This window comes from Arachis ipaensis, chromosome B2 (assembly GCF_059453495.1).
Source record: "Arachis ipaensis isolate K30076 ecotype BB chromosome B2, ASM5945349v1, whole genome shotgun sequence".
NCBI lineage: Eukaryota > Viridiplantae > Streptophyta > Magnoliopsida > Fabales > Fabaceae > Arachis > Arachis ipaensis.
The window spans coordinates 25,720,458-25,731,753 of NC_142437.1; the positions used below are offsets into that span (position 1 = coordinate 25,720,458).

General features: G+C 33.2%; 1 protein-coding gene across 1 annotated transcript; it reads left to right on the top strand.

Moving 5' to 3' along the window:
* Nucleotides 1-315: 315 nt before the first annotated feature.
* On the top strand, nt 316-7,981 carry EMB1379 (embryo defective 1379). Its single transcript, XM_088505192.1, has 7 exons — nt 316-705; nt 2,426-2,598; nt 3,360-3,556; nt 4,215-4,295; nt 6,323-6,562; nt 7,073-7,150; nt 7,259-7,981. Exons 2-7 carry the CDS (start codon nt 2,481-2,483, stop codon nt 7,757-7,759), a joined length of 1,215 nt encoding a protein of 404 aa, XP_088361318.1. The 5' UTR covers nt 316-705; nt 2,426-2,480; the 3' UTR covers nt 7,760-7,981.
* Nucleotides 7,982-11,296: the final 3,315 nt, after the last annotated feature.

Sequence of the window (11,296 nt, forward strand, 5' to 3'; positions counted from 1 at the left end):
TCGCCGCGGATCTGATCTGAGCTCCATTTAAGGGTTTGCCGCTGGTTAATGGGTTGTTGCATGCACAAGGTAGGATTCAAACCTCGACACTTACTTAAACGAGTAAGCTGACCACTCAACCAACCCAAATTGGTTTGTTTTTCTATTTATTGTTGTTAAACTCGCCAATCAATTCGTAAACTTGGACACATATTCGTTTTTTGAATAAATTCAGACAGACTCCGATGGACTTGCTTAAACTCGACCAAAATTGCGACTTTCAGCCTTGAGTTTGCATTGGAGGCACGTCTTGGCTAAAAACGAGGTCGTTTTGGCCCAAAAAAAAAAGGAAAAAAAGAGAGATTAACGTTACCCACTTACCCTAATTGGCTCGGTCACACCTTTCTCTCACTCTCACTCTCACTCTCACTCTCTCAGTGTTCTGACCTCTGTCGTCTGCCGTTCGTCGCCGTTCTCCGCCGGTCGCCTGCGTTCTCCTTCATCTGCTCGGCTTCGCGCACAGCCGCACGTCGCTCTCTACTCTCTGCTTTGCTTCTCCTTACTTTCGCAGTCTCGCTCTCTGTTCTGCTTTGATGCACGTCGAATCTCTGCCGTTCGCCGCGCTGCTGTCGTTCGTTCGTGCACATCGGCACACGTCCGGACGTCCCTGCACGACTGCGCAGCTTCCCTGCCTGCACAACTGCGCTGCTTCTCTGCTCCATTCAGGTATGGTTTTTAAAAACAATTTCATAGTTGTTACTTGAGTTTGTTACTGACTTACTGCATTTTTTAGTTGTTAGTTGTTACTGACTTAAATTTTTTAGTTGTTCTGTGATAGTCTGAACTCTGCATGTCTGAATTCCGATAATTGTTAATTCATTTTTTCATAATTGTAATTTGTAAGGGGGAAAAAGTTGAATTTATTTTAGTTCTGTTGGAGAATGATGTTGATTTATGTCACTGAAAAGTTATTGCAGTTGCAGATTTAGTAAACTACAGTGTTACTGTGTGTTCTAGTACTTGTTATAATTGTAGTACTATTTTAATTTATTATGTGTTTTGAGGTTGAAATTGTTAATTTTGAATGCCTATATTTGAGTAAATATATATTATATATGATATATATATTTTTTTAAAAAAAATCATAATAGGTAAACTTGCACGAGTCTATGAGTCGAGTCTAGGTCAGTTTCACGAGTTTACTTATACTTGCGAGTTTGATAACCTTGCTTATATCAACTCTTGGAAAAAGAATATCAAAGCTTATATACGGTGTACCGGTTCTTTCTATTTTTATTTTTATATTTTCCTGAAGGAGAAAATTGATTTAGGTTGCTTGGTGAAGTTTCCATTATGAATTTCTACTTCCTGATATGTTTCTAATTATCAATGTATTTGGACTTGAAATATCAGTAGTGGTTCCACTTCCACAATCAATTTCGATTAGATCTATGTAGGGATTGGCTTCATATTGGCATACTTGGGGAACTTTTACCCCGTGAAGATTAAAGAATGCTCTGCTTGATAAAAGGCATACACTGAGTTTGAATTCGTAGTAAAATCTATAAAGAATTATTAAAGGCCCGGTTTTCACCTGGTATAATTGTGGCCAGAAAGTGTTTAGGTTTCATCGGGTCTCGGACCAGGTTAGGGTCTAAAAAATAGGCCCGGTACATATTTAGGGCCGGGTCTGGGTTAGGACAAACCCGGTTTCACCCGGCCCATATACACCTCTGGCCTAATCTAGGTAAGTCCCATCTAATGTCTCTATCTTTGTAATTTTTCCCTTCATGACTACTAGTCCAATTAATCTTTTTACTACTGTTATTTCCTCCACTCTATTTGTCAATCCCGTTAACCTTATCAGCCTTAGTTGCTGCAGTTCCCTGTACTTAGTTGCTTACTTTAAGTATGAAAACTTTGTCCTTGAACCCCAATATGAATAGCTCTTAGGATCAATATGCATCCAAAATAGTGATGAACATATATCAGTTAATTAGTTGAGAGATACTGCAAAAAAGCAATAGTATGATACGATTAATTAATTAATTAATTAACCTACCGTAAAAGAAAGTTGCTCCAAGGCAGGACATAATTTCAAGGAGGAGACTAAGGCATCGATGCTCTTTTCATTCTTATGGCTTCTTGGCCAACACAGCTTCTTTAATTTGTAGAGTATGAAGTTACCACTTGAAGGAGAAGTTGATGGCCATATAAGTGCCTACAATAAAACCATTTGGACTTTAAAAAGTTGGTTTTATTTGACTAACATCACCTTTAAGCTGGATTACTGAGTATGGTGCAGTGGTTCAGAAATTGGGGTTTTGCAATTCCTGAAATTAAGGAATTGTTCTTTTATTTAGTTGAATTGTTCTTGCAATTGTAGCCTTTTAAGTTTTAGCATGCATGATTAGTAACTTTCATTGATAAATCTGAAATTTCGCAGATCTACATTAAGAAAAATTGGACAGCTGTAGACATATACTCACCATTGAGAAAAGATGTCAGGTGGGTTAAGCTGGAGTCACCATGCCGTAATTCAAGCTTTGTTGTCACGAGGTCCACTCAAAGAGAACGATTTGCACTCAATGTTCAAGGAACTCACTAAGAAAAGCCCAGGTTTTGTCCCCCCCCCCCCCCCCCTCCTTCTTTGCATCTTTTCATATGTATCCATTGTTAATTTGAGTCTCTAGTTGAACAGTTATATTGCTTTTTCTATTCTTTATTATCATTTAAAATTTTACAGTTTACATTGAAGTTTGTAGGTTTTGACATCCAAATTTTAAGCTTTCTGTATTTTGGCATGGTTAATGCTTAATCTTTATATGTAAAAAAAAAGGAGGGGGGGGGGGGAGGATATTGTATAAATCAAACATGGTTTTTGAAGTTTAGTTCTAAACTTATTATGACCCCAGTCTAGTGTGGTATGATGAACACTAAGAATGAAGTTTGAGAGTTTTTAAATAATGACTGCAACGAACCATCTCTATCAAAAGCTCAAGTGTTGGGTAAAGGCATGAATGTTTTATATCTATTATCTAACGTGCACTCAAATTAGAGTTTCTGTTTGGCTAGAGTGTGGACAATTCATGCTGAAATTTAACTTCTATTTAGAAGAATGAGAGATCAAGAATCAAACTTTAGACTTCTTGATCATAGAGCCTTTGGTAGGTTATCATGAATAATCTCTCACCAAAAGCTCAAGTAGATGGGAAAAAAAGGGCTGAAATGGTTTTGTATCTTCCAACTGGAAAGGGTTCATCTTGTGATTAAATTTTTCATTTTTTGATTTGTAGTTTGGAATATTTGCATTTAATGTGTATTTGTTAACTTTTTTTTTTTTTTTTGTCATGACCTTGATGGAAATTACCTTGGTGTAGGCACTGATCGGAAGCTATTTGATGAGTTTATTCTGAAGATAAACAGGGAACTTACTTATGTTAATTTTGAGTTGCGTGCCTGCATAGATCAATATGATGGCCAAATCTATTATGGCGTGGTCAATACAGTCTCTGACGAACAATCAAAGCTTGGAACGAAGTATACAATTCCTGAAATTGCTTTTTATAAGGCTCTTGTAAGTTTAGCTGTACTTGCAAGTGTTTCTCTAATCTCTATTTGTGTGTGCTATGTAGAACAAGTACTAGGTTCTATAAATATCTGTGCATGAGATGTTGAATATTTGTGTGTAGCACTTGTGTGAATATCAAAAATCATTGGTACAGTGTGTAATTCATTTGAAGTGAGAGTAATATGTATGTGTTTAGGATTGATATATGTGGGAAAGATTGAAATCTAATGATTAAGGATTGAAATATGTCCGAGTCTAGGTTGCTTTTGTTAGACATGGTCACATGGAGTAGTGGGGTAATCAAATCATATATTATATATAATGTATCATAAACAGGATGTCTTTGTGTGAGATCGTAGAAGTAAGAAATTAGCTAGAAAATTTCCTTTATAGCATCCAGAAACTGCAAATACCTTACACCATCCTAGAAATTTTCCTTTGTATCCTCATTGGTTACTAAATCCTTGAATTCAGGGACCTTCTAGATCCAAAGGTAAGGATTTAATAATAACTAATTTGATTCAGACCTCTCACTTGATGTATGAACCATATCGGTTGAATACTGAGAAGAGAGATGGGAGAGTGATATGAATATTATTTATTTATTTATTTTGGTAAATTAATGGAGATAATTGTTATTTTGCTATTCAATGACAAACAACAGATTGAAGTGATAGCACAAGATGCCATGGCAAGTGGTGTTGTATCTAGCATTGATGCTCTGAATCTTCGTTTGGACAGTCAGGTTACAAATAGACACCTACACTTTTTGCTCATAAAAAATTGGATCTGTTTACATTTATAGCTGTAAATGCTTGAGAGGTACAAATATGTTGGAAATTTAGAAATGTCTATACTGTATCTTATAGTATCACATAATGTCTCATATCATCTTAAAATATTACATTATCAGTTTATCTCTTAGGATTCATGTTTATATTTCCTTATACTTCAGATTTGTTTCTTCATCTAAATAAGATTTGATTTTGTAATATTATTATAAATAGGGAATAGTGCTTTGTTTTTTGTTTTTGTATCATAGCACAACATACTCAAGAATACCACACCTATATATTTTTATACTACTGATAGTCTTAATGCTCTCTTCTATTTTTCCGTTACTGCCTAAAGTCCATAATCTGAATATGGTATAAGAGTGGTGCTATCTTTTGTGGTTTATGTGACTATTATGCTAGAGTTTCATACAAATTGAACCTCTTCTATTTTTTCTTCAGTGTTTCTCCTGTATTTGGCTACCCAATATTTTTCTTGTTGCTTGTCTTCTATTACATTTCGTTTTTGGTCTGTCTTTGTTATTTTTGGTTCTCTTTTTGTGTTAGAGCTATGATTCTCGCAGGTTATATACTTATTATAAATAGCGATTGGACCTTTGCATTTTGTATCAACGTCTCATCACATGAGAATATTCGCACCAATATATTTTCATATTAATCATCCCTTGTCATCTTTTTTTCTTCCTTTCCTACATGTAGCTCAATCTGAACATGATCAATCAATGATAAACATCACTAATTTATCATTAAATTGGATAGTGAGAATACAGTTAACAAATTGTAGGACATTATCCCCAATTTTCATCTTTCAAATATTGTTCGGTCTCATCCCACTAATTCGACTCCACTTTCATTGTCATGCTTTACTTGACTGTGAAGCCTCTCTCAATTAACACACTTGAATTTATTTCACCATTCTCTCCCTGCATCAACTAGGCCTATCACATTAACTAAATGCATGCATTAACTGAGGCACTAGCTCTTTGATGTGGACAATCCAACACGAAGCTAAAATGGTTTAGATAAAAAATGACCTTGTTACAATCCTATTATTATTTGTAAATCATTTTGTGGCACCTCTATGAAATTGGGCATATCTTGCCGTCCTATCATAAAGAACATAACATATTCTTTATAGATCAAATAACACAATTCAAACTCCTTCCTCTATTAGAGCCTTTGATGAACTTGTTTCTGTGCCATATCTTTTGACTTGTCTAAACATTGAAGGCCATCAAGTTTTCTGGTTTCTTTATTTGACTTTTCACTAAACCCTACAATAGCAATATAGTCTTAATGGAATGTAACAAAATAGGTTATTTGATAGCAAGTCTTTTTGTCGTGATTCACTGCCAGTAACTTACTTTTCATAGCATCATTAATGATGTACCTTTGTCCTCTAGATAATTGTTAGTCTCACTGTTTCTAGTTCTTTTGTGGCTGAAATTATTTTTGTCGTGAAGGATTTCAAGCCACCATAGATGCCACAACATGGTGATTATTGAACATCTAATAACTGAGGCTACCTCCGTCACAACAATTTACACGCTAGTCCCAAGAGGCCAAGACATAAAACTTAGTATATCTTATTTGAACGCAACTGCAAAGAACTAGTTTTTCAGTGAGGGATCCTTCATTTTTCAATACTAATTCTGTGTGCACTTCCTAGCATAAAAATTTTTCAGATAACGGAGTTTGTGTGCTGAGATTGTATTGTACCACTTCCTGGGTAGTTTACAACATTCAATCTATGAAAAAGGTCTCACATTTTTGCACTAGCATCACTGCATAGTGGTACTGTGGTAGAAGGGACTTCTATTCCCTGAGCTTTTTTTTTGTTTATTTTTTTAAAAGCTTTTGTGCTTCAGTACTGAAGGACTTTTTCACTGTGAATATCAATATAAGTGTGTTTACATACTAGCTTCCTATTAATTGTAAATGTTGACTATGGTGATAACATTAAGTTGTCTTTCTATAGGTTTCGATTGCGATAGATCCACAATCCCAAGGAAGCCAATCCAATATCCCTCATCCATTGAAAACTTTCACAAAAATTCAGAAGGAAAAGACACTAGATGACCTTGTGAGGGATAGGTGGCTTCATGTGACCGAAGATGGTCATATCAAACTTGGAGTGAAGTCATTTCTTGATCTTCGCAGTTGGTTTCGGAATAATGACATTCCATCATGTCAAGTTTGCAACGAAGCTGGTGTAAAGGTTATCCTGTTACTTTGTGACAGTTTCTTCTTTTTCTGTCATTGGTTTTGATTGTGTTGCATTGGCATTTGACTTTCTGCTTATCCTTTTTCTGGAATCTATGCATTGTAAATTTTAAGTGGGAATTCCAAAAGAAGAAATCTTGATAAAATTATAATTTGGTTAGAAACAATCAAGTGGTTCATTAAATTGATAAGTGTTGTGTGCTTATTTTATTGTTGAAAACTATTTGAGTACCGTTTGGGCAAGTTGAGTTATACAGTTATAATTTCTTCTACATGGTGATGCTGTCTGAATTGTATTACCAATACGGAGATATATACTTCTGATCCATCCTGTTTGAACCACTGATAAGATCCAAGACAATAGTAGCTAGACATGTTATGTAGTAGAATTGTGGGGGAAAAAAAATAGAAATGGAAAATTTGAATTATATATTTAGCATCAATAATACTTGCAACACATATTGTTTCTCTTTTGCGTCTGATTATTCATTAGTTAATATGACAGGCCGAGTTATGCCGAAACGAAAATTGTACAGTAAGAATTCATCACTACTGCCTCAAGCAACTTTTTTCCCGAAGAAAGGTATTATTTTCTTGTTGCAAGTTTATAATGTTCCTTTTTTTTTTTAAATTCATTTTGTTTATAAATTGAATATTTTTTGTTTTATCTTTACCACTAATTCATGTTTAGGTGGAAAAAGTTTGCCCAAGTTGTGGTACCTCATGGCCATATACAGTACCCAAGACAGAAGCTGTGGAAACTGAAGATGAGAATGAACCCGGAGGAAGCCGACAAGCCACTGGTTCTAGAAGAACCAGGCAAGCCGTGGCAACTGAAGATGAGAATAAACCTCGAGGAATCCAACAAGCTACTGGTTCTAGAAGAACCAGGCAAGCCGTGGCAACTGAAGATGGGCATGAACCTCGAGGAAGCAAACTACCAACTGGTTCTAGAAGAATGAGGCAAAGAACCAATAGGAATGTTGGGGATGAAGCGGCTGAATCATGTGATGAGAATGTGCCAAATGAACGCACCGGAAGCCAACATGGTAATGAAATGACGCGCAAAAGGGGTAGAACTCATAGAAGTGGCGATGCAAATGTGGGAATATCTGCTGAATCTCAATCCCAATCTTTGCCCGGCGTTCCTGGTACAAGGAGAGTAACCCGAAGCTCTTCTCGTCTCCAGTAAATCAACAATGGAATGTTAAGAGCACTGTATATTTTGGTGTTGACGGTCGACAGATGCTAACTTTGCTGAACCCAATGGATATATGAATAGGCACTGATGTAGTTCGTAGGGAGCATTTCAAAACCCAGCATTAGTCTTAGAATGACCAGTAACTTTTTATGCTGTTTATCATTTTGCCATGTAATGTGAATTTTCACATGATTTGGTTATGCATGTGTCCAAGAATAACTCCTTTTTCTTTTCAGTGTCCTAACAAAACTAAAACTATGTGCCACAGACACAGTCATCTGTTTAGAGGATTGCTTGATTCTGTGCTAATAAAGAAAATAATGTAGCCCAGCTCGGCATTCACCAACCTTAATACAAGAGATGGCAGGAGGACTAACACCACGTACGAATATATTTTTCAAGAACTAATCTATGAATTTTGGAATTAATTTGATACATGGTGATCTTTCGGAATTTAATTGACTATTAACTCTAGGAATTTATTTGACTATTAACTCCAGTTTTAATACGTTCTTTTGAATTGACTCTTTTTGGTAATTAACGGGGCCAAAGCCCAAAGACAGAATTACAAAGCTATTTGCCGGGGTAAAGATTGAAATGTTTTGAGCAAACCCAAAGAAAATACAGATGACTATATACAACCCAATTAGCCTAATCCTCAGCAGTCATCATATTTATTGTATCATATGAACCAGTCCGAGACAAAAAAGAGTTATAAGCACCAAAACCCATGAAAAAAGAAAACCCAACAAAGTATTATAAAACACATTTGTAACACACACACACACACACGAGAGATCCATTTATGCAGGTATATATGTTATTAGCTAACATCATTCTGTCCAAACAAAAAAGGGTTACATCAATGAACAGCTTTTTATCTTTTATAGGCACAATGAATTTTATCAATCCAACCATTCTTAGGACCAAAAAGTACTGGAATTGGACCATTTTTTAATTAATTTCTGGGATACTCATAATTGTAATCTGGCCAATTTTATTGACGGCAGCCCTATATGGAATAGACTATATAGCGTTACTGGAATTGGACCATTATACATAGTATTCTAACTAATTTGTTAATGTTCGGCCATTTAAAGTTTCTCGATTGAAAATGTGCAACATGGCACTGTTAAATATTAATTAAGCTGAATTTAATGCCTTATGCATTAGGTTTTGATAAATATAAAAACAAAAATATTGATATATTATTTGGGTGGGAAGAAGACAAGAAAACGTCGTCATTTTAGGTTAGTAAAATTATGTGGTCCATGTATGTATGTATGTCATATATTGTTAGACGTAATAATCCAAAAATGGTCACCTGAAAGTGAAAATGCACCTAAGGCTACTCTTATAATTTGTAGGACCATTTACCATTATTCCCATTGGCGTACAAGGTCCTCCCCTAGCTACAAAAATGACATACATGCATTGCTCATATTTGCATTCATTCCAAGGCAAAGTGTTGTTTTTTAAAGATTTAAACAAAAAATTATTATAAGTTTAATTACTTTTTTTTTTTTTTTTTATAGTTTCACCAAATTTACAATTAAATTTTTACATTTTTTTCTTTCAGTTGAATTTCTATACTTCTTTTAATTTTGTAATTAGGTCATTTCTGTGTCAAAATATTAAAATTGATGGAATACTCTTTCCAAAAAAATCTCGAAAATTTAATTAGGTTCTTAATTATAAATGCTTTTAATTTTGAAAAAATATTCTGTTAATTTTAATATTTTTTGTACTAACAAGAGTCTAATTACAAAATTAAAAGTAGTAAAAGATCCAATTAAAAAAAATAATATAAAGATCTAATTATAAATTTGATAAAATTATAAAAACCAATAGAATGATTTAAACCTTTATTATATTCATATATGTGTAAATTGTGCAATATTCACCAATTTCTATTTTGTTAGGTATTTAGTTGGTTTTGGGAACAAAACTAACCTGCATTATCTTATTGTCACCACCAGTCAAAAATAAGAAAATTATATTTGCATGTATATCATTGGCAATGACAATAAGATAGAGCCAAATTAGTAGTATAGCAAATATCTACAGTTCAACTACTTGACAACAGTTATTTAACAATTTATTTATATCTAGTAATTTTTTTAAAATGTAATTCCAAATAAGAAATTTTTTGAATTTAAATAAAATATCAATAATAAGTTTGGAAATCCAAATTTTGAGTTAATTAGTTCAAAAATTCATGAAAATTTATTTACACTTTTACAAACTTAAGATTCAAGATGAAATAATTTTATAAAAATCATTATAAATATCAATTGATTCATTAATAATTAAAGATTCATGGTTAAGACTTTTATTATATTTTTTTTTAAATGCCTCTTTATATCCCTAAAAAATGGCATATATAGGGAATTAACAATAATGAAAAACTTTTTAATTTTTCAAGTAAAAAATTCTATGTTTGACACCTTTGTTAAACACTTTCTATTAAAAGCCGGTTTTATATGCACATCCAAATATTGAACTCTTAACCATTTCCAATTTTCCACTAATGCTGCCTTTATAGATTATGATTCATTCGGCCTATTTTTATTTAATGTGTATTTCACTCATATTATGTAGGTTCAAAAAATGTGACATTGTTGAGAATGTTGAATAAGAAAACACCCAAGTGGTTAAAACCGCCAGATTTTGTTTTTCATCATACAAAATTGAATAATAATATCAATCCCGCTACATTACCAACAGTATTTCTACCAACTTCTGCCAACTCTTGTTTATAACTGTATTTAATGAAAATGTCTTTGAGGATGTGTCTAATAAAAATGTTTTTTTTTTATGACTGTGTCTAATAGAAATGTCTTTATAAATGTATTTTCTTAATGTATCTCTTTATACATGTATTTAAAATATAATATTTAATTATTGTTGGCAATAAATTAGTTGATAGTATATTGGTACCTATACTTTTTCTAATAATATTAGAGCTTTGAATCTGATTTCGAAATTCCCAAATCCAACACATTCACTAAATTGTAGGTAAATTTAGGTTTTTGATTAAAATATTGATACTTAATAGAGCTTTCTGTCACAAGTTCACAACCAATCTTGGGAATTCATTGATTGATTCTTCAATCTTGTAGTACATTGAACGAGAATAATAGTAGTCATGAAATTTGCATGGTTGTTATGAGTATAGTTAGCATGCAATTATGCATATGCATTAAAAAAAAATCAGAAAAAAATATTGCATTTTGTATGTTGTTGTTGTTAAAGAAAATGTAGAGGAATATTGTGAAGGTGTGGTGGGTATTTGATTGAGAAGTAATTAAGAAAAATATATTATTAATTTAATTAAGGAAAAAAAATAGAGAAAAGAAAAAATGACCAGAAGGGGGGTGAGGGAGGATTTCTGCTTTCACTCTCAAGATAATGAGATATGATATAATAATATTTTCACTAATTCTATTTTACTAACTAGTAATAAGTAAACTTTGGTAATAACAATAAGGGTTTAGTTAATTAATGTGTTCTTAGAACACTTATTAA

Coding starts and splice junctions, on each gene's coding strand:
- EMB1379 (XM_088505192.1), top strand. CDS start 2,481: ATGTCAGGTGGGTTAAGCTGGAGTCACCATGCCGTAATTCAAGCTTTG. Junction 2,599..3,359: donor ACTCACTAAGAAAAGCCCAG/GTTTTGTCCCCC, acceptor ACCTTGGTGTAG/GCACTGATCGGAAGCTATTT. Junction 3,557..4,214: donor TTGCTTTTTATAAGGCTCTT/GTAAGTTTAGCT, acceptor GACAAACAACAG/ATTGAAGTGATAGCACAAGA.